Consider the following 23203-nt stretch of genomic DNA (forward strand, 5'->3'; position numbering starts at 1 on the left):
CATCCCCTGGGAACAACCCAACCAAGACTAGAACGGGGTCCCAAGATGCCCAGCCGGCTCCCCCTGTACTGTCCTGGGGAGTTCAAGAAACAATCTGTTTCCTTTAAAAACACTTATTTATGTTGCTTGCTCACTCTATTAACCACCCCCTCATGTTTTATCCATGAAACTGATGTTGACCCTCCGTATGTGCATGTAAATGTGTGCACATTTTACATCTGTGGTCCTATGTGCTTGGAAGCTTACTTGAAGTGCAACAGTTGTATCAGATTTCATTTCCTGTTAGACGCTAATTAACCTAAGGTTCTTCATTCGCCTGGTGTTGGAGACTTGACGAGTGGATGAATGAATGAAACGAGTACCAGCTATTATATTAATAAGTACTAAGAGCAGGGATAACGATAATTAGTATATAGCTAGTATGCTGGTTAACGGCACAGGCTCTAGAGCCCTACTACCCGGGTTCGAATCCAAGCCTTGCCACTTAGCTGGGTGACCTGGGGCGACCTAACGGCCCCCCTCTCGCAGACCCGTCCCACCCAGGCCGGCCACCCCATTAAACCAGGGCAGGTGAGAGCAGACCTGTGCAGGTGCGAAACTCACCTCCTCAGGGCTGCACCAGTCTGCCAACGAGGCTGGCACGCATGCGCGATTCGGCAGATAGGCGTGGTCACGGGCGACGAGGAGGGACACACGCGCAGGGGGTGGGGCCGCGCCTGCGCAGGCTGCCTGCAATGGCGGCAGCGTGCGCACAGTGCTGAGCGTTTCGGTTGGGACTTCAGGCGGCGGCCGGCGGTGGGTAAGCCCGTGGGAGAGGCGGCGGCACGCGGAAGGGTGCAGGGAGCCTCCTGGCACCGAGCCTGGCCTTGAAGTGCGGGCTCCCACGGGCCTGAAGCCTAAGTCCCCACTCAGCCTCAGTTTCCCCTTCTAAGCCAGGGTGTTGGGAGGAGTCCATGCCTTCCTCTGGGTTTCCGTTCGCGGTCCACGCAGCCCCCTCGGTTTTGGATTAGGAAGGGAGGGTGATGCCCGAGCTGTGACTGCAGTTTGAGAGGGCAATGCTTAGCTCGCCAGCTGGAGTTAAGGGAGCGGCAAGACAGAGTGAACGAAGAGCCCCGAGGGTCGAGGACCCTGGAGCCCCTGACTACGGCTCCGCGCCGCGGCCAGGGCCAAGTCTTTGCCCCACAGACCCGGGCCTCGGTGTCAGAATCCCTCCTACTTCCTGATTGTTGATGACCTTGTGACACCTGGCAGAGAGAAAGCCTGGGAGGCGGGGAGGCATTACAACCCCCAGATCCCAGCAAACTGCTTTTAGTGGGCACTCCTGACGGGGTTAGGATGACAGCGTGTGCGTCTGGCCCCCACAGCCTTAAAGGAGCCAAGGACACTTGTCAGCTGCCCAAAGGAGGAAGCAGAGGTCCCATCTGCAGTCGGGGTGTCCTTTCCCTCCTCCCCAGTGAGAAGAGGGGACTGAAGCCCATCCAGCCCCAGCATTCCCAGACAGAGACTGTGAGTCAGCTATTCCTAAATAGAGAAGCTATTGCCTTATTACATCTTCCAGCACATCAGTTAATAATTATTCTTATCAACACTATAATGATAATATTTTCTATTGTCGTTTATTGAGCACTTACTATGTCCTGAACCCTGAAAATGATCATTGTCTCATTTAATCCTCACACAGATGCTGAGACAGGTACAAAGTGCTTCTGCATTCCCAGAGATCTGGTTGTAGGAAAAGCCCCTTAAAGGGAATCCACTTAACCTAGTACTCCATTGTAGAGTGCGTTTCCTGGGAGACCTGTGCAGGTTGGATTTTAAAATTGAAATTTCAACTAGAAATTAAGAATACGGGTTTGGCTTTTCTCTGTATTTAAGAAAATTTGGTATGCGGTTGCCAGGACCTCTTTCAGTCCCTGGAGAGCCAGATCTGTCTTTAAAACGATTGGTCATGGAAGGTCTAAGCTGTATTTATACTGGATACGCTTCCTGGATCCATCCTAATTTTTCCAGTCCACATTGGTTGAGGACTTTTACCTGAGGGTCGAGCATTTCTTCTCCATTGCTTTCATTGACACCAAGAAATCCTGCATCCATCTGCCAGATTCACAGGCTCACTTCACAAGCCGCTTGCTTTGTGCTGGCGTATAGTGTTAGATAGGAAAGCCAGCCAGCAGGGGGCGACTCTTGTATAAAAATGTTTGTGTTGGTACAACTTTTGCTTCCCCGTGGAAAGTACTTAAGTGTAGGCACTCCAGTTATGTGGACTCAGATTGTGGACAGCCTGGGTTATGACGATCCCATTTTCCAGTTGAAGTCATGGAGGCCCGACAGGTCTCATGACATGCGTGGGGCACACACGTAGTGCACGCACCCACCCAAGTAGGGACGGTTCCCGTAGGAGGTCAGGGGTTGTGGGCAGGTTTGGGTCAAGCATCTGAAACCAAGGATTTATTAACAATTGCTGCGGACCAAGGGCTCTGCTCAGCCCTTAACACCCTTCCCCCACATATCTCCCCCCATCCCCCCACCTACTGCCAACCCTGCAAGGTGAGAATGTAGCTGAAGAAACGGGTCCAGAGAGGTGGAGTAATTTTCTCAAGGTCATGTAGCAAGGACGTAGGAGACTGGGTTTATACCTGCTCTGCCCAGCATCACAGCTCAAGGCTCTGTCTGCACGCGGCCGCTGCTGTTTAATGCTTTTTGATGAGGTGGAACATCTGGATGGAGGGAAAGCCTTCCTGTTTTTGACCACCTTGCCTCCAGCATGGTTTTCCAAATTTTAGTTACTGCTGTGTCGCCTTCATAATTTTTCCACATCTGTATATCACCTGTACAGTGATTCCCTTAGTTGCTTTTCCTTTAAATCCACTCACTTTTTTTTTTTAATTTAAAAAGAAGGTTTAAAAACAAATGACATATGGGTAGCTGGGGCCAACTTCTAGTAGAAAAAGGTTATAGGGAAAACAACTTCTAAATGCAAAGCCTAAATTGTGATTGAATACTGGTTTAGGAAAAACTAGCTGCAAAGGACGTTTGGGTGTCAAATGGAGAAAATTGATCATGAACTGGGTTTTAAATGGTATAAGGGAACCGTTCATTGTTTTAGGTCTGCTAATGGTCTTATGGTTATGTAGGAGCGTGTTCTTTGGAGACAGATGCTGAAGAATTATTTAGGGGTTAAATGGTGTGATGTCTAGAAGGTGCTCAGTTCAGGGGAGAAAAAACCTAGATAGATGGATTGATTGATCATGTGAAAAAGCATTAATGATCATTGAATCTAAGCAGTGGGTATATGGCTGTTTATTATGCTATGCCCTCAACTTGCTATTTGAAAATTTTCATAATAAAAAGATTGGAAAAAATAAAAAAGGAAGGAAAACTTTATCAGTATAAATGGAAATGTAGATCTCTTACCATAAATAAACGATTACTATGAAAATGAACACAGTGAAAAACAAAATAACAGTTCTAGCTGGATTCTGTTCCCTTGCCAAGGCTCTGAGACTTTCTCCTTCAGGAAGAATTAAGAGAGGATTGAAAAGGGAGCTCTCTGCCACCTGGCTGGGGTCGTTTGCACTGTTCCCCTCTGGGACCTGCTGTCCTGAGGACTTGCTCTCGCCTCTCAGGTGCTGCTGTCCCATGGTTGATGGGGAGCCCAGGCCATGGTTGCCGTCTCCCGCCCCGGCCATGGACGAGATCACCTTCAAAAGCGACACCGTGCTGTCAGACGTCCACCTCCACACCCCAAACCAGAGACACCTCATGGTGCGGCTGAGTGGCGTGGGGCAGCCCGGTAAGGTCCCTGCACCCCAGGGAGCCCATTGTGTTTCCTGCTTTCTCACAGAAAAGATTGGGAAGACTGCATTGTTTAGCTTATCCTCACACCACTTCTTAAGTGCCCTTGTTTCACTGAGCAAACCCCTGTGCTTTCCCGAGCACCTGCTCTGTGCCAGACCTGGACGCGATGCCGGGAAGGCAGAGGGAATGAGTCGAGCTCTGCCCTGGGGGAGGCCCCGATTCCAGTGCTCCCCCAGCCCACTGCCCCTACCCCCGGCTGACTCCTCCCACCAGGGCTCCCTGGTTTTTCTCCTGTACACACTCCCTCACTGCTCTCCCCAGCAGCGCAGGGGGTCCTTTGAAAAATACAAATCATACCACTGCCCTGATTTAGACCCTCCAGTGGCTTCCCTTGCTCTTAGAAGGAAATCAGAGCCCTCACTTTGGCCTGCGAGGCCCAGCCCCACCCAGCCCCTGCCCCTGTGTCCACACTTCTCTCTCCCGCCCTCGCTGCTCAGTGGCTACTTTCTGCCCCTTTCCGCCCCTCACACACTGCATGTACCTTCCTCTCTGAGCACCTTTGCTCTTGCTTTTCGCTCTGCCTAGAATGTTCATCCCTCCCTGGCCGCCCTCCCCAGCTCCGATCACTCTGTTGTATTTGCTTGTTGTTCTGGTGCAGTTCATAACTCCCCTTTCCCTCATGTCCCAGTTTGGATTCCTGGATTCAGGAAACTGAGGCTCAGAACAGATAAGCGAGTTGCCCCAGGGTCAGACAGTCGGGGGACGTGGAGGACTCTGGCCCAGGACACCCCCTGCCTCCAGCCCAACTCTCCCGGCACCCATACTCTTACCAAAGCCTGTCCCAGTGACTTTCTGGCCACCAGGTGGTAAGGGACACAGTATCCTTGTCCTCACTTCCAACCTTAAGGCTGAGCAGTGCGGTGAGGAGGGCAGAAGCGCAGGGGTTCAGTAGACCGGGTTTGAATCCTCAGCCACGCCCACAGCTGTGTGACCTTGGTCAGCTCACGTAACCTCTGAGCCTCAGCCTCCACATCTGTAAAACAGAGTGACACTGGGACTTCTCTGGCAGTCTGTTGGTTAAGACACCGCACTTCCACTACAGGGGGTGTGGGTCCCATCCCTGGTCGGGAACCAAAATCCTGTAAGCCGTGTGGCGCAGCCAAAAAAATTTTTAAATAAAAAATAAAATAGAGTGACACTGCCACTTCCATAGCCGCTGGAAGGAGTAAATGCGGTCTTGTGGGCCGAGCGCCTGCAGCGCAGGTGCTCATCAGCGGGGCTGCGCTGGAGGCTGCAGCGTCACAGCCGAATCAGACAGACCTTTGCTGCTGGTTTTATGATATTTCCACCTGGCCTTTGTTTTTTTTTCTTTTCCATTATGGTCTATTTACCGGATGTTGAATATAGTTCCCTGTGCTATATATACAGTAGGTCCTTGTCCTTTTTTTTTTTTTCCGCCTGGCCTTTAAACCTCTTCCCAGGTGGAAATTGAGGAAGGGAAATAGAAAAGGAGACGGTTTGGAAATATACTGCTTTTGTGTTTTGTCTTGCCTTTCAGTCTTCCTGTCCCAGTTCAAGCTTCTGTGGAACCAAGCCCCTCAGACAGACTCGGGGGCTGAGGGTGGCAATCACAGAGCCCATCACGCAGAGGCGACTCCTCCCGCCAGAAGCGGCTGCAGCAGTGAGGGAGTCTCCCTCCAGGCTGGGGCTGACGCCACCAGCCAGGAGGGGGTGGCAGCTCAGCTGGACGAGGATGGGGATTTGGACGTTGTGAGAAGACCACGGGCTGCCTCTCCCTCCAAGCCCTCGGGGCCTCCGAGAGACAAGGTACATCCCATGATTCTAACGCAGGAGGAAGATGACGTCCTGGGAGACGAAGCACGAGAGAGTGGCCCCTACGATGTCATCAAAATAGGTAATAAAGGGCTGCTCACCTGCCGCCAGGCGGCGCCACAGCGTCGGTCGGGGCGCAAGGCTGCTGAGCACGGGCCCATCCAGGCATCTCAGGGCAGGACAGGTTAGCAGAACCGGTGTCCAGACACTGGGAGCCAGTAGTGCCGCTGGCAGCAGGGGAGCTTGCCAAAGTGCTGTCGGGTCACCCTCCTGCTCCAGACTCTTCAGTGGCTCCCCATTGCCCTCGAGACACAGTCCACAGGCTCAGCATAGCTCCGGGGCCCCTGTGTGAGGTGGCTCCGCCCTCCTCTCCAGCCTCAACTCACACCAGCCTCACCCGCTCAGCCTCTGTGCGCTTTCTCCCTGCGCACCTCTGCTTCTGCCTCCTTCTCAGAGGGCTCGCTCCCTAACACATTCCTGATCGTACAAGTCCCAGCTTGGCCGTCCCCTGCTCCGGAAGCTTCAGTGCTGCTGCCTCCTGCATCAGTACTCTGATCCTACGTAGCATGCCAGGGTGTGGGTCGGGGTTGTTTGTGGAAGATTTGGCCCACAGGAGCCCGCAGCAGGGAGCCATGGCAGATTCTGGAGCTGGAGCAGGGCAGAGGGGGAGGGAGGGGGAGGGAGATGCAGAGTTAACCTGGAGGAGTGTGTGGGCCCATCAGATGGGCTGGGAGCTAGAAGCTGGGGGCGTGGGGGCTGGAGGAGGCAGGGATGCAGTGGCAGGAGAGGTGGGGTGGAAGGAGGTTTCAGCAGGCACTCAGGCAGGGCTCAGAGGGTCCATGCCCGGGCGTAGGGGCAGGCAGAGGGCTTTGGTGAGTCGGGGATTTTGATGTCTGGAAATGCCAGGAGTGGAGAGCAGCCAGGTCAGGAAGGAAGCCAGCCACGATGAGGCACCTGTAGTGCTTTGATGTTCACCTTCATCACCTCACATAGTCTTCTCAGCTTCTCTGAGGGGTGCTACAAATGAGGAAGTGACGAGCCCAAGGCCGTGCCGTTTGGGGGCAGGGAGGAAGGTTCTGAGTCCGTGTGATCCGTCTCCACAGCCAGGGCTCTGGCCATCCCCAGCACTGCTGTGATGTGAGTCATTTCACTGAGATGCAGGGTCCTGGATGGTGCCTGAGGTCCCAGGTAAAGGCCTCCCCCAGCACTGGCCTGGGTTGCGCATATGGGGTCCACTGTTCTGTCCCAGACAGAACAGCAGCTCTGATAGCCATGTGGTCATCTGTTCAGCAGACGGTTACCGAGGGCCTGCTGGGTACCAGGCAGGCTGGTTCTAGACCACCCTGGTGGGGACTCTACCCTGTTTTCTGTGGATTACCTCTGGTCCTCATGGCCTTTCCGGGGATGAGTATTCCCATTTCACAGAGGAGGGAACTGAGGCTCAGAGAGGTTGAGGAACTTGCCCAAGATCACACAGCTAGTCAGTGGCAGAGCCTTGACTCACACTCAGGTCCATCTGACACCACAGCCCATGTTTCTTACCCATGTCACGTGATCAGAACATTGGAAAGTGTTATTCTTGGGGGTCGATGACTGCTCCTTTCCCTCGGCCGTCACTTAACTGGCCTCCCTGAGGAGGGGAGCAGCAGACTTCACAGCGAGCTGTTTGGCCTCCAGGGCGCATGTTTAATGTTCCGGGAATTTCCCATCCTGCAAGCTGAGAACAAAGTCCCACAGGGCAGGGTAGGGTCAGTGCGCCGCCAGCTCTGCCTCGCTGTGAAGCCCCATCTCACAGCGCCTGGAAGTTCGCCCTCCTTTTCAGCTCACTGTCGCTCGGTCCCTACCTGCCCTGAGGGAGGAGAATAGAAAGGTCATTGAATACCTGAGCTTAAGCAGTAACTCCTAACTATTCCATCCGCAGCTGTACACAGGGGAGGGGGTCCTGGTCTCAGGAATGTGGCACAGGGGAGGGGGTCCTGGTCTCAGGATCCTGTAGAGCTCCTCCACCCCTCACAAGCCAGGGGACCCCGGACAAGTATCCTGCCCACCCAGAGCCTCAAGTTTTTGGACCTATGAAAGGGGGTCGGGGAAGCTGCCCTCCCTGGGTTTTGGTGGTGATTTCATAAATACTGCCCCGTAAGTGCTCCTGCAGGGCCTGGTGCAGAGCAGGTGCTGAGCAGGTGTCCCTCCCCTGGCCACCCTGTTCCTCCCATTCGTAAGCCCAGCCTTTTTTTAAGGTTATAGACCCATTTGAGAAACTGATTAAAATCAAATTCTCTTAGCGGGAGGAGAATGTGTTTTCCAGACTACTTCCAGGGATTGTCAAAAATCTAAAGTTTATCCATGAACCTGCTAGGAATCCACAGACCCAAGGTTCAAAGTAAATTATGATCATTTTCCCCATTTTATAGATAAACTGGGATGCAAAGAGAACTCAGAGGAGGCAGGGCTAGAACCTGGGCTGTCAGATCCCGAGTCACGTGCCTTTTCCATTGGCCTGTGACTTGGGCAAGTACGTTAACCTCTCAGAGTTCAGTTTTCTTGTCAGTAAAATGGGTATGATCTCTGGTTGTGGGGAACTGAGAGAGATGGCACATGTAGAGTTCTTAACACAGTGCTTGGTGCGTAGTAGGTGCTCAAAAAACGTGAGCTGCCATCAGCTTTCATTCCAGGGGACGATCAGAGCGTGGAGGAGGGAGACGGACTGAGGAGGAGAGTCTGGGTTCCTGCAGGTCTAGAGACAGTCCTGGTAGGGGCAGGGTACAGCTCAGATACAAAGACTGTCTGTCTAAGCCCATTTGCCAACCCTGGAGTTTCTCGTGTGTTCCTCAGGCTGGGCTTTTATGTTCTTAAGACGCCACTGGAATTGTTTAAATATAAAGTGTGACTTTCCCCTGGGGCAGGAGCTCCCTGCCCTTGACCCTGTTTAGGGAGGCCATTGAGCCCATGAATGAGGTGATGTTATTTCTGTATCTTGTAAAGGAGCAAACTGTGGCTCTGGTGCTGAGAAGTTCAGTGACTCACGCCACCGGCCAGACTGCGTGACTGAGCCTGGCTCACACGCAGGTCTTTCTGAGCTCAGTCCATGTTCTCACTCAAGGGAAGCTGAGCACCCCTTAAATGCAGCTGGAGGCAAAACTTAAGTCCACGGGCCCCCTCGGAGAAAAGACCGGGCATAGACGACCGAGGTCCCCGTGGGAGGGCACCACTGGCTCAGCCAGGCAAACTGGAAGGAGACAAAGAAAGATGGGAGGAGGGGAGACGCGTGCCCCAGCCGGGGGCCAGTGGGCCAGGGACAGTGTGCCGTGGGGCTGCAGCGGGGGGCCAGTGGGCCAGGGACAGTGTGCCGTGGGGCTGCAGAGACTGGGCAAGAGGGATGGGCAGGATGGGGGAAGCTGACACTGAGGGTCCAGAGCAGGGCTGGAAAGCAAGGAGGCCTCTTCTCTCAGGCACGTGCACACTCACACAGACACAGACACACACCCCTTCAGCCTTGCTGTCCCCTCCCCCCGCCATCCCCGCTCCCTGCTCCCGGTTTGAGGTGAGCCTGGGGTTTGATGTGAACTAGTCTGCCGTGCGTGTGTTGTGGTGTTTTGATGGCCGTCACCATCTTGCTTAAAGATACAAGAGCCGGTTCTTATTTAACAGGAAAAACGTTTGCCATCATTCCCTTTTCTCCTTGATCTCATAGTTCTGTTCTCCACCTCCCCCCCAACAACCAGCACCAGATTTTGTCCTAATGTATTTTGTGCTTGAGAATACTCCCTAACATACTTATTTTTCATCTAAAAAGGATATGATCTGAAACTTATTTTGTTAACTTCTAGTGTGGTTCTGAGTGTAAGAAAGTATTTTGGAATGAGTTGTGATTATTATTCCCATACAGTTGATCAAAAGAACATAAATATATTATGATCGTACCATGCAGTTACTGAACATAAAAAAGTGGAGTGTGGGGTATGTGTGTTTGATTAAGTTGGGCCAAGTCCTCCTGTGACCCGAGTCTCCGGGCTGCGGGCAGAGAGACCCAGGGATCTGAATGAGAGTGACGCTCACACGCCCCCTCCTGACTGTAGCCTGGCCTGTGTTTCTGCTGCCTCCCCCGCACCCCGTCTGTCTCTGTTCTATCCATCCCCGTTTTCACGGTGGCCCTTTCTCTCTCGGTTTCCGTCCCGTCCAGAGCACACCATGGCCACCCCCCTGGAGGATGTTGGCAAGCAGGTGGGTAGGTCCCGTCCGCTTCCCACGGCCCTGAAGGGTCTCTCGGGAGCCGCAGGCCACCTTTGTTCCTGGTCCCTCTCCCCTCCAGGTGTGGCGGGGCGCCCTGTTCCTGGCGGACTACATCCTGTCCCAGCGGGACCTCTTCCAGGGTCGCACGGTGCTGGAGCTCGGGGCGGGCACCGGGCTGGCCAGCATCCTCGCGGCCACCGTGGCGCAGACCGTCTACTGTACAGGTAACGCCCCGCCGTCTCACGCTGAGGGGGAGTAGGCTCTTCACAGGGCGTGTGCTGACTAGATAAAAAGTGAGGCGGGAAACTGGACACTGGACCTTGGCTGCTCTCGCCTTTGCCCTCCTCTTTCACTGGTTTTCTCCACCCTTCGTTGTTTTCTCAGCAGCGTGAGGATGACCCAGCAGGACCGGCGGGTGCAGGACCAGTGGTTTTGCTGGTACCTCTGTTCACAACCCCTCAAAAGAGTAAACATCTCAGAAAACCATGAGGAATATGCCTCTCACACGGCTTAAAAACAAGCTTCTTTTTTTTTCCGATTGTGGAAATCTTGCCTACTCTCTGTGGAAAATTTGTAGAACAGCAAATAACATTTCCTCATAATTTTACATTTCCCATATAAATTCAACAATATGCAGTTCATTGCATGCCCACTACGTGCCAGACACAGTTCCAGATGCAGGAGACCCAGGAGTGAATGAAACAGATCAAGTCGCTGTTGATCTGATCAAGTTTTAGAATCTATTTTTTAACGTTCGTATATATATTTTTTACAAGTTTTTCCTTTTCCTTTGTACCTATTCCCAAACAATAGCTAAAGTCAAACTGTATATATTCAGTGCTGTATCCTGCCAAAAATGTCAAAAAAGGGAAAAAGCATTTTCCACTGTCGTTAAAAATTACTTATAAATGACTTTCAATGACCAGGTAATGTTTTGTCCCTTTTTTTTTAACCATTCTTATATTACTGGACATTTTGGCTGTTTTCGTATGTTGTGTTTTGTTTGCATTTGTCTGTTGCACTGCAACAAATACCTTTGTGCCTCATTGTCTGATAATCCTTAAACTAGATTCCTCGAAGTGGGTGGGACCTTTCTTAAGCTTTTGATACTTATGGTCAAATGATTGCTTTTTAAATTTTTTATTTTGAAATAATATTAGGTACACATAGAAGTTGCCAAACTATTATCGAAAGTGCCATGTACCCTTCACCCAGCTCCCCCGGTGGTAACATCTTCTATACCATAGTTTGGGGATCACACCAGCAAATTGACACAGTGCAGTACTGTCAGTTACACTCCAGATTTGCCGACGTGCTTTTTTAGAGAGAGTATACCAGTTTATAAGAAAGTACAATAGTATCTTATCAGGTAATTATTGTTAGTGTCATTATGTTTTAAATCTTCGATATCTGCTAGGCAGGAAGTGGTGCTGCTGACGTGCTTTGCGTTTCGTCGATTCCTAGTTGACGTTTTCGTGGCGCACGTCTTTTGCTTCTGAGCTAGGAAAGGGGAAGCTAGGGGTGGCCTGGGAGTCGGGCGTACTTTTCAGATACCCTGCGTAAGCCACCCTGTTTACGCCTCCTTGACGATTCAGTGTAAATCGCCAGTGAACTTCTCAAGAGACAAGCTGTAAAGCAAGAGTGCCTAGCGCCTGACAACAGCATCTAATCAAGTTATCTTACCCCTGAGAGAGATTTACTGGAGAGGAAGAGAGCTTGCATCCTGTCAGCACATTCCAGTTAGTAGAGCCTTTTCATGAGCATCAGCGCCTTTAACCTCACAGTGACCCTGGGCAGTCGCCGGGGAGCCTGTCACCATCCCCTCCATCCAAGTGGGCAGGGTAAGGCTGAGGTCAGGGGGCTGGGCGAAGGTCACATACATGGCCGCTGGCTCACAGCACGGTGCCTCTCATCATGTGGGGGGCTCAGGCTGTTTTCTGTGGAGCAGGGTTCTGTGGGCTCCCTCGGGGTCTGGCCAAGGGGTGGAGGCGGGGGCAGCCCCAGGGCTCTGGGTCTCCTACCGCCGCTCAGCCATCGCTGCTCCTCTCGTATGTGCTTGGTGTGTTAGAATCCTGCACAAGATCTGTTTTGACAAAAAGTACCATAAAGGCTTAAAAACTGCTGACCCAGTCCTGTGTTGTCAGGCACATACATCAGTATTCTCTTTACCCAGTGGCCCAGGAGAAGGGACAGGTGCGGCCCTTCGGTGAGCAGAGTCCCACACACACACGTCCCCGGCTCTGCATGGTCCCTGAGGTGGAAACGATGGTCCAGTCCCGGGAGGTCTGCAGTGGGCGGGCGAATGCCATTCACAAGACCCCCTGTGCCCTCCACATGCACGCTCTCCTAATGGGAAGTTAATTTTGGCAAAGCACTGCCCCCACTGCCGTCAAGGATACACTGTGCTACAACTCAGGTCTGCTCGAGTGACAGGAACCCCCATCTCATCAGAGCAGCAGGTGGCTCGGGAGACGTGATGGCAGGACGGTGAGTCAGGCACCAGGGTGCCTGCCTCCAGCCTGCCTGAATGTGCTCTGTCTCCACCGATCACATCCAAATGCCCTCCTGGCTCCAGTCAGTTTCCTGGGGTGTCAAAGAGCGAGGCTTGTTGGAGTCAGAGACACCTGGGTTCAAATCCCAGCCCTGGCTCTGCCCAGCCACGTGGCTGCCAGAGTCGCTTTGCCTGTGACGGGACCGTGACACCAGCTCAGGTTCATTAGAAATACGGAGGGTGGATTCGGGAAGTGTGTGCATGTGTCATATGCTCTAAAGATGCTGGGAGTTCTCACCCTTCCCTGGAATGCAGAGTCTGTCCCCACCAGGACAGTCTTCTCTGTTTTAAGGCAGAGGTCATTAGAAAGAGCCTTAAGGTGAACATATTTCATTTTAGTGTAAAACACGCAGGAGAAACTTTTGTTTCAATTTTGCACGTTTCTGCAGCCGTGCTGTTGGTACCAGCTCTCTCCAGGCAGAAGCACAAAGATGAAAGTGTTGTCACGGCCGGCACCTTATGACTTGCTCTTCTGTCTTTCCAGATGTCGGTGCAGATCTCTTGGCCATGTGCCAGCGAAACATTGCCCTTAACAGCCACCTGACTGCCGCTGGAGGTGAGGCCCAGCAGGTCCCCGCCCGGGAGGGAGGTTTCCCTGTTTCGCAGGTGAGACAGACACCCAGAACCACGACACTGGGAGGCGGGGTTCTCCCTGCGTCCCTGGACACCCCGGTAGCGGAGGGAGCGGACGTCTCGCTTCGTGTCACTTCAGATGCTGGACGGCTCTGTCCTCGCCTCATCTCCTCCCACGCCCACAGCCACGTCCTACCTCAGCTCTCTCCTCCCTGCAGGTCGCAGGGCCCTACCTGGTCTCCCCAGCTCCTGTCTGAGCTGCCCAAGCGTCCAGAGCGACCTTTCTAAGATGCAGCCTGACCCCTTCACTCCCCACTGAGCATCTTCCGGGGGTGAAGTCCAAGCTCCTCCTCTGGCTCCAGACCTCCGGGTCTGGCCCTGGCCGGCTTTTCCTGTCTCCGTCCTGGCAGCCCCGCTGTCCAGCCCTGCATCCAGCGAGCCCTGGGCTCACTTCACATGCTCTGCCCTCTGCCCAGAGCGCCCCCGCCCTGTCGGCCTGACCATCAGATTCCTGCCCCGCCGCAGGAGTGAGCTGCCATGATGGAGGAGCTGCCCGGCCAGGCCTTCTGCTCCAAGCGCGATCTGGGGCGCTCTTCTGGGCTCCCACCGGGTCATCTGGCCCCCCAGGCGTCAGAGCCTTCAGAGGTTTCTCATTGCTCTCGGAGTACAGACCCAACTCCTTGGCCTCTCCGGACCCCGTGGGGCCTGGCCCTCGCCTGTCGGCAGCCCCTTCCCCACAGCGGCCCCCTCCGCTCTAGCCTGGCCTTGCTGGAGCTTCCATCCGCTTGGGGCCTTTGCTCTGCTCTCTCCTCCGGCCTGTTTCCTCTCCCTCTTCCCCCGTCTGTTCCTAATCATGCTCAGACGTCCAGGCAAGATCACAGTCCCCTTACAGGCTCTCCTTACACCTTGAACCATGGTATTTTGCCATTTGTTTGTGGGACTAGTTGATTGGCATCTGCCACCCCACTAGACCACGTGCTCCGTGAGGTCAGGGCCCTGTCTGATCCCCTGTGTCATGTTTGTTGAATGCCCAGGGCACAGCAGGCTGTCAGCAGGCCTGGAAGGAAGGAGTGGTGTGAAGTGCCTTCTCAGAGCCTTCCCTGACGCCCATCGACACGAGAGCCCTGTCCTCCCGTGCACCTGGCGCGTCCTTTTCATAGCAGTGTCTGCTCCCTGCCTGTGTCCCAGGACAGGGACATACCTCACGAATCTCTGCCCCCTGGGCCGACACCGGGCCTGATGCTTAGCACTCAACAAATGTGGGATGGATGGATCTTGGTGTGTAGTGGGAAGTTTTATCTTCTTTCCTAACTGTGTTCAGAGTTTGGGGAGTTCCACTGTGTTTGTTTTGCAGGCGGTGTGATTAAGGTCAAGGAACTGGACTGGCTGAAAGACGATCTCTGCACAGGTGCGTGGCCTCCTCTGTCGTGTCCCAGTTGATTCATTGGTTCCTTGGGCTGCCCCCAGGCCATCAGCCCTGTGGCCTTGACCGCCCAGCAGCGTCCTAGCTCCGTTGGCTGAAGAGTGACAGCTGCCATTCTTGGTGCCGCATGTCAGGCACCCTGCACTCATTCTGTCATTCAGACTCACAGTATCACTGTCCAGTCGGTCCTAGAGTCCCCAGTTCCGGGGAAGACTGATGCTCAGAGAGGTTCAGTGCCTGCCCAGGGTCACAGGTACCTGGCAGGTCAGGGTGTGAACCCAAGTCTGGGACTCCAGGGCCTAGGCCGTTTGCCTGCCAGGAAGCAGCTTCCCGCTTAGCACCCGTCCTCTGCCTGCAGCAGGGAGTCGGCCCCAGGGGTTCAGGGGCTGCTGGGTGGGGAACATTTCTAAATTTCTTATGCAGACTGTTTGAGAGCTGCACCTTTGCTCTTTCTTTGTACAGGAGCTTTTCTTTTCCCTGTCAGATGTCAGGTGAGGAAAATCATTGCTTGTTGAGTGCCTGTCACCTAGCAAGCGCCTAGCACACTCGAGGTCCTTTGGTCTCCCCGACAGTCCTGTGAGGGAAGCATTGTTATGCCCATTCTAGTGCAAACACTGCAGCCCAGAGAGGTGAAGCACCTTTCCTGGGGTCACACAGCAAGTCCACGGGGGCAGGAATGCCATGGACGGAGGTGTAGATCGTTTTCTGCACAGGCTGCTGGCCGAGTCAGCAGGTCAGACCCCCATGGATAAGGTAGCCGCCCCAGCAGAAGGGGCACCTCCTGCCCTGAAGTTTTCCACGTGGGTGGCGGAGGCGCTGGGATTCGGGGCTGCCTGGTGGCGCCCACTGCACCGAGCTTACCCGACCCCATTTCTTTTCCTGAAGCTTCTTTCAGTCTGTCTCGGTGAGAGCTGGTGGCCCGCAGAGAAAGGGCTGAACCCAAGGTGTCCTTCCCCTTTCACAGATCCCGAGGTCCCCTTCAGCTGGTCGGAGGAGGACATCTCCGACCTGTACGGCCACACCACCATCGTGCTCGCGGCCGAAGGTGAGGGCGCCTCCGCGGCACAGCCGGTGTCACCGCTCGTCGTCACGGGCCGGCTCCCACCACGGCTCCGTGCCGCTTTCATTCTGAGCGCTGTGGCTGTTATGTTTATCAGAGATTCCGTCCATGGGGCCCGCTGAGGACTCATTTCCTCTGATATTTGCCTGTTTTCTTCCCCGCAGTGTTTTACGACGATGACCTAACTGATGCTCTGTTTAAAACACTGTCCCGACTGGCTCACAGGTTGAAGAACGCCTCCACCGCCATCCTCTCTGTGGAAAAGAGGTGAGCTCCTCGCGGGGCCGGACTCTCACCTTGCAGATGCGTCCTCACTGGTGTCGTCCTCATCACTTGCTTATCCAGCACCTGCTGCGGCCGGGCCCGCTGGTCCTTCACACACGTGGCCTCGTTTAATCCGCTCACCAGCCCCGTGTGCAGGCACTGCCGTCCCCATCGCGCAGCCGACGGGAGGAGGGCTGAGGCGTCAGGGACCCGTCCAGGCTGCAGCTGGGCAGTGAGTGCGTCAGAGCCCAGACACACGTCCACTCTGCACCCCGGGCCTCTGCCCTCGCCCTGACACAGAGCCCCTCCGGGGCGTTTCTGCCCGGATGTCCTGAAACGTTAGGGCTCTTGTTGATGGAGGGACCGTGTTGTGATAGACTCGGTGCTGGGCCCCCTGCACACATTTTCCTCTAATTCTTGTGATAACCCACAGCTTTTCTGAAGGCAATTTAGAGTATATAGCAAAAGCCATAAACCCAAACACACTGATTTTTTTTTATTGGAGTATAATTGCTTTACAACGTTGCATTAGTCTCTGCTGTACAGCAGAGTGAATCAGCTATGTGCATACATATATCCCCTCCCTCCCACCCCCCGCATCCCAGCCATCTAGGTCATCACAGAGCACTGTGCTGAGCTACCGTGCTATACAGCAGCTCCCACTAGCTATTTTACACATGCGAACACGCGATTGACCCAGCAGTTCAGCATCTGGAACCGGCCCTGAGGAGGCGATCCCAGCCGTGCACGGAGCCGTCCAGATGGACACATCTGTTGCAGCGTTGTTTACACCGATGACCTCCAGGACCCCCTTCAGGGTCCACGTGACCAGTGGCAACGTGTGGACCCGATCACTCGGGTGGAATCTTGGGCACATGCCTTCCCCTCTCTGAGCCCCAGTCCCCACCTGAGCGGAGGCCGTAGCCGGCCCCACCTCCCAGGCTCTCCTGCAGATGCCAGAAGGCCGTGCACTGGCGCCCAGCATGCAGGAGGCGCTCAAAATCCAGTGCCGTGACGGGAGGGAGCCGCAGAGCCTCCGGTGGTGACAGGCAGTGTGTGTGTCGCGGCTTGTGCGCAGGCTGAACTTCACGCTGCGGCACCTGGAGGTCACGTGCGAGGCCTACGACCACTTCCGCTCATGCCTGCGGCGACTGGAGGGGCTGACCGGTGGGCGCCTGCGCTTCGCGGTGGAGCCGGTGGACGTTTCCTTCCCGCAGCTCTTGGTCTACGAGCGCATCCAGCAGCTGGTAGGTGTGCCCGCCCGCCCGAGGGCAGCTTGCTCTGGCGTGAGGCTGTCGGCTGGAGGAGGTCGTGAGCCAGCCTCCAGGTCCAGCCCGGCCCGCGCTCTCCCCGCTGACCCCGACGCTGGGCTCTCTCCAGGTCCAGGAGGGCCTGCCTGGCCAACGGTCACTTGGCCTTAGAGCACTTCCTCTTGCCGCGGGCAGTGCAGACTCCAGGGGAAGCGGGGGCGGGGGGGGTGGCATTGCGTGTGGGTTGCTCTTGACTGGGCTGAAGATCTTGACGCAGGAGCCCCAGTGCCGACGGCCACGTCTTCACTGTGAAAGTGTGTGGCCTCGTGGCCTAGGCGGGCTTGCCTGATGGCCGGTGGCCCGTCTGACGGGGCAAGTGGGGTCCCATCACATAGGCCTCTGAGCAATAACCCCAATGACATGCTCTAGGTGCCGGCTGTCTCAGCGAGAGACAAGGTGAGTCCCAGCCAGGAAAGGGCGGGACTGGGGTTAATCACTTCCTATTACAGTTTTAAAACCAGCACTAGGGGGAAATCTGCAAAGTCAGAAGACCCTTTAAAATCCCTTAAACTTTGTAGGAGCTGGATTCATATAAGTCCCAAGGTCTTTCGTTCTCTTGGCCTCTTGTCTGCAGCCGCCCTTTGTCTGGGTCTTTGGAGACCCGGCCTGGCTCTTAGGAGGAGGGGCCTGCTCAGCTCGCCCCCCGGTCCCTTCCGCCAGCAAGCACGGCATTGCGTTCGTTCGTGTGTGGGGTTCCATGTGCGAGGAGGGCCTTCCCTTCATCGCTCCGCGGCCTCTGAGCTTCCCGGGCCCCTCCTAGTGAGGGTGCCAGGCTCCCACTAAGAACTTGGCGCGTTTTGTACCTTCTCCACCTGCCAGCATTAAGAGGAGCATCACACAGCCAAGAAATCAGCTCCTCACAAAATCCAGCAGCTGTGCTGCATGGCTCCCAGAATGGAGAAGGTGTGCGACGTGTGGCCGTTCTGGTCCCTTTGACAGTGTGGCAGCCTCCTGCCTCTCAGATCAGTGCCAGGACTCAGCATCCAGCTCCGCCTCCACGGAACAGCCCAGAGCAATAAAAGCACCGGGAGAGGCTCCCTGCTCTCGCGGTAGCTTTCATGCTGCCCGTTTTTCGCATCTTGTTTGGGGCTTCTCTTTTGCTGATTACGTCCCTTTATGAAATCGTGAAGTCTCATTTGCACATCTCGGAATCTCCCCCTCTCTCTGCTGCAGGAGCTCTGGAAGGTCTTTGTGGAACCAGTAACAGAACCCATCGTGTCTGCAGACACAGCTTCTTGACTGTTCTTGTGATGTTTCTAATAAAATTGAAAGCTCACAAAGTAATGTGCTTGAGATTTTATTGTTTAAAAAATACGTCAGGTGGGCCTTGTGTGACCCAATGCGGTTTTCTGCTTCCCGGCAGCAGCCAGAGAACGTGACTGCCCTAGGCTGGGAGTCCATTTGGTTGCATGTGGTTTTTGTGCTGCCGGCTTGGAGTAGGTGTTGCAGGGTGTTTGAGAGCTGCTTGGTCAAGTTGGGCGGTGTTCTCAGCTTGGTTCCGCTGGAGCTGATGACCTTACCCAGGTGCTTCCCTTGGAGCGGGGGCCCCAGGCTGCACCCATAGTCTTTTATGTTCTCTTCTAACTGCTTACAAATGAGGTTAATACCATCTTCACAGTTGCCGTAGTACCACCCCGCAAAATGGGGCACAGAAGCCTCCTTGCCTTCCACGCTGCGTGTGCCCTGTCCCTGTCCCTCTGCTGGGGGCCCCTTCAGAGAAGGAGGCAGGAGCTCCCAGACTGGACGCCTCTGGCGGTGGCCCTTGTTTTATGTTTTAACCCTTTGTAACCAAAATTGGGTGTGCGTAGAACAAACATAAAAGCCACTTTTTTGGGCCCTGCAGCTGCCTAGGGCTGGGGTCCGCGCAGCCACCTGCCTCGCGGGCATTTCCCTTCCTCAGCCTGGCCTTGTTCCCCCTGTCCCCTCAGTCTCTCCACCATGCGCCACCTGTGCACTTGTTTGTCTGTCTGTCTGATTTTGATCTTTTTGTCTGTGCCTCTGCTGTATCTCACCCCCTCCTTCTTGCTCTCCCCCTTTACCTTGTCTCTTTATGCCCCTCCCACCCCCTCTCCCTCCTTCTCCTTCTTTCCAGTTAGGGTCCCTCCCACCCTCCCGGAGGCTCCATTTCCCCGCCTCGCTGCTCCTGCCCGCTTTCCACCAGGGCCCGGCATGCCCCTTCCCCGGCTGCCCCTGCAGCTGCAGCTCAGCTGCTCCTGCCCACGTCGCTTCTCCCCAGGCACAGGTCCGATTGCCAGGCCCGTCGTACCCCCCACCCCCGTCATTGGCTTATCCTGACACCGTGGGCTAGGCTTTTGCAGGTCTCAGTTCATTTCATTTTCCCAACAACTCTAGGAAGTCAGCAGCCTGGTTAGACCCACTGAACAGTTGAGAAGACTAAGGCTCCAAAAGGGAAAAAGCTCCATGAGGTCAGGGACCCTGTTTGTCTCATATACCGGTGTATTCCCGGCACATGGTCCTGGCCCGAAGTAGGTACTCGGCACATGTTGTTGGTTTTTTGTTTTTTTTTTTTGCGGTAGGCGGGCCTCTCACCGTTGTGGCCTCTCCCGTTGCAGAGCACAGGCTCCGGACACACAGGCTCAGCGGCCATGGCTCACGGGCCCAGCCGCTCCACGGCATGTGGGATCTTCCCGGACCGGGGCACGAACCCGTGTCCCCTGCATCAGCAGGTGGACTCTCATCCACTGCGCCACCAGGGGAGCCCTCGGCACATATTGTTGAATGAATCGTTAGTAGGAATTACTGCTTAGGATGGTGGTTTTCAGTTGTGGGCAGTTTTGCTTCCAGAGGCATTTGGCAAAGTTTGGAAACATTTTGGGTGGTCACCACTCGAGGAGATGGGCGCCACTGGCCAAGGAAGCTGCTAAACATCCTGTCCTGCACGGGAGCCCCCCCAACAAAGAATGCTCCAACCCAAAATGTCAGTGGTGCCAAGGTGGAGAAACCGTGACCTGGAAGAAGAGAATTAGCTACTTTAGGAAAGAAAAGTGGGCCTCCGCCGTACCTGCCATGAAAGCAGGGCAGGAGAATGAGTCCCAGCCCTTCCCTCTGGGAGTGGAAGGAAGTCTACACACATCATCTCTAAATCTTACAAAGATCCCGAGAGGAGGAAGTATCCCCATTTTAAATGTGAGAAATCTGGGACTTCCCTAGTGGTGCAACGGTTAAGACTCCATGCTTCCATTGCAGGGGGCATGGGTTCGATCCCTGGTCAGGGAACTAATATCCTGCATGCCACGTGGTGTGGCCAAAATAGATAGATAAATAAATAAATGTGAGAAATCTGAAGTTCAGAGAGGTTAAGCAATTTGTGCACCATCACACAGCTGCCAAGTGGCAGAGTCGGGCTCCCAGCCCGGGCCTGTGCTCTTCCCACGTCCCCACAGTGCGGTGCCTGGACCGGCAGCACCGGCGCCAGTGGCATCACCTGGGAGCTTGTTAAACATGTAGCAGCAACACGAGCCCAGACCGGAGTCAGATCTGCATTCTGACAAGACGCCGGGTGATTTGTGAACACAGTGGTTTGAGAGGCATAGCATTTGACCTACTCCCACTTTCCAAGGTTCCTACACACACAAAAAAATCCCTGATAGACTCGCCATAATCAGGCATAATCCCTGATAGACTCGCCATAATCGTGCAGATCACGATGGGATTTATTAATAACAAGTCTTCGAAATAGAACCCCCCCCCCAGACAGGGCCCCAGCTGGTGATGTATCAGCATTACCGGTGACATTTTCCTCGTGCTCCTGGGGACAGGCCTATAAATGTAATTGACACCAAGCAATAGAGTTTGTCACGCCTTTCACCTGGCGCGTTAGGGCAAGTGCTTTAATGTCCAAACCACTTGGCCTGAAAGCTTCCTCTAAGTGGAGCCTGGAATTAATCTTGATTCACTATAATTCAAGGCATCATCAGATTTTCACTTCTCAGAGTGGAAATGCACCCTTATCGCCGTGTTTTAAGGCTTTGCTCGAGCTTCTGTAAGCGCTTGTTTGGCAGTGCTATTTCAGAATCATCAAACCATCAAGGTGTTCTGCTAGAGAATTAACCCAGGCCATTGGACTCAAATTTTTTTTTTTACATATTCTAACATTTTCAGAGGCTATATGGCCCAGGGAGGGGACTTGACTTGGTGGTTCAAGCCTACACGGGAAAGATTTGGTAAAACCAACAAATAGTAACGCTTGTGGGCCCAGCACTTCTCAGATTCTATGCACGTGAATCACCCAGGGGTTTTTTTTTTTTTTTAATTAATTTATTTATTTTTGGCCGCATTGGGTCTTCGTTGCTGCGTGCGGGCTTTCTCTAGTTGCGGCGAGCGGGGGGCTACACTTCATTGAGGTGCACGGGCTTCTCATCACGGTGGCTTCTGTTGTCGCAGAGCATGGACTCTAGGCGCGCAGGCTTCAGTAGCTGTGGCTCGCAGACTCTAGAGCGCAGGCTCAGTAGTTGTGGCGCACGGGCTTAGTTGTTCTGCGGCGTGTGGGATCTTCCCGGACCAGGGCTCGAACCCGTGTCCCCTGCATTGACAGGCAGATTCTTAACCACTGCGCCACCAGGGAAGCCCCTTACCCAGGGTTTTGACAGACGCAGATGCTGACTCAGTCCCGGGTGGGGCTCGATGCTGCAATTTACCAGGCTCCCAGATGATGCTGGTGCAGGGACCACATTGTGAAGAGCAAGACTGTAATGTGTCATCCCTGGTTAAGGGCACAAACTTTGGGGTTGGGCAGACCTGGGTTTGATCCTGGATCTGCTACAGACCAGCCAGATGACCTTGGACAAACGACCTAGTCTCTCTGAGCCTCAGCTTCCGCATCTGTAAAATGGTAAGTCTCCCCCTCTTCATGGAGTTATTGTGAAGATGATACTAGATAATCTGAGTAAGATGCGCCGGGGAAGTTTTCAGTAGATTGCAGGTATTGTCCTAACGTGGAGTTGTTTGGTTTGGGAGCATCTTCAGTTTGTACACCGTGGCCTGGGTGATTTAAAGGTCTGGTTGTCTGTCATCATCGCCTGCTAGAGGAGTCACTGAGAGCCATCTCTACCTCTCTGTGTACATAAAACGGATCCTGGGAATTCCCAGGCAGTCCAGTGGTTAAGACTCGGTGCTTTCACTACTGTGGCCCGGGTTCAATTGCTGGTCGGGGAACTAAGATCTCACAAGCCACAGTGTGCAGCCAGAAAAGAAAAAAAAACAAAACAAAAAAAAACCAGATGCTGTGTGTTACCTATCCTGCCACAATAGCTGGGCAGAGAGCAAATTTGAAAAGTCATACTGAACAGGCCTGCCTTAAGTTCCAGGCTCCGTGTTACACACAAAGGTCACTTTGGAGGACCTGAGTGGCTCTCAGAGGAATAGGCAAGTCACCCTCAACACCACTGGTGGGAGAGACCACTGCCTGGGGAAGCGATCTCAGGGTCCAGGTATCTCATACAGGGTGGAGCTGGAAGTGGGATGTCGTGTCTGCCCCATCCGAGGTGAAAACTAGTGCATGGGGCTGACCCTAAGTCGGCAGGCAGACCCTGGCCCTCCGTGACTCTGGTGTAAAGCATCCTGGTAGAAGCCCCAGCTTGCTGTGTCTCTGCATCAAGGTGACCCGTAGGCCTCTGGGCTCTGGGCTGCAGCAGCCGTACTGGGTACCTGGGCGCTGGTCCTCCCGATGGGATGACGACACTGTGCGTGCTATGTTCCCTGCCCTGCAGTCTTCTAGAAAGCTACGCAAGTGTGGTATTAGATCTTGGGAATGTGACTGCAAGGTCGAACCCACCTCGGCCAGCGCACGGGCTGAGGTGCTGAGCAGGTGGTCACACTGCAGACAGTGGAAGAAGGCAGGGGTTCACCCTTGGTCCCAGCTAGAACCCAGGACACCTCCCAGACTGTGCCATTCCCCACCCGGGGTGGCAGCCCCGTGCCCCAAAGCAGGTGTCAGCCAGGACTTGGTGACCCAACACTGCTGAGTGGTTTTTCTCCACAACACTGGGGCAGCTAGCTGGTGGTTCTGAAATCCATGAACTATTCAGTGATGTTACAGTCTCTCTACCAACAGACTGAGAAATCAACCTGATGGTTTTGTGCATTTTAACCCTCTGTTAAAACCACAGGGAATTCCCTGGCGGTCCAGTGGGTAAGACTCC

At 54.3% G+C, this 23203-nt stretch overlaps 1 protein-coding gene across 4 annotated transcripts; it reads left to right on the forward strand.

The window, feature by feature from the left end:
- The first annotated feature begins 700 nt into the window (after positions 1-700).
- On the forward strand, positions 701-18317 carry METTL22 (methyltransferase 22, Kin17 lysine). Of its 4 annotated transcripts, none has more exons than XM_079945321.1 (12): positions 727-795; positions 1365-1506; positions 3627-3793; positions 5357-5713; positions 9812-9852; positions 9941-10085; positions 12897-12968; positions 14340-14393; positions 15373-15453; positions 15633-15735; positions 16811-16979; positions 18216-18317. In XM_079945321.1, the coding sequence occupies exons 3-12, from the start codon at positions 3640-3642 to the stop codon at positions 18279-18281; spliced, it is 1242 nt and encodes a 413-aa protein (XP_079801447.1). In that variant the 5' UTR covers positions 727-795; positions 1365-1506; positions 3627-3639; the 3' UTR covers positions 18282-18317. The 4 variants fall into 4 exon arrangements, with proteins under 4 accessions (XP_079801445.1, XP_079801448.1, XP_079801447.1 ...); XM_079945320.1 differs by having other exon boundaries at positions 742-799; XM_079945319.1 differs by lacking the exon at positions 1365-1506 and having other exon boundaries at positions 701-799.
- The last annotated feature ends 4886 nt before the right edge of the window (positions 18318-23203 follow it).

This window comes from Stenella coeruleoalba (genome assembly GCF_951394435.1).
Source record: "Stenella coeruleoalba genome assembly, chromosome: 15".
In the NCBI taxonomy this organism is placed as follows: Eukaryota; Metazoa; Chordata; class Mammalia; order Artiodactyla; family Delphinidae; genus Stenella; species Stenella coeruleoalba.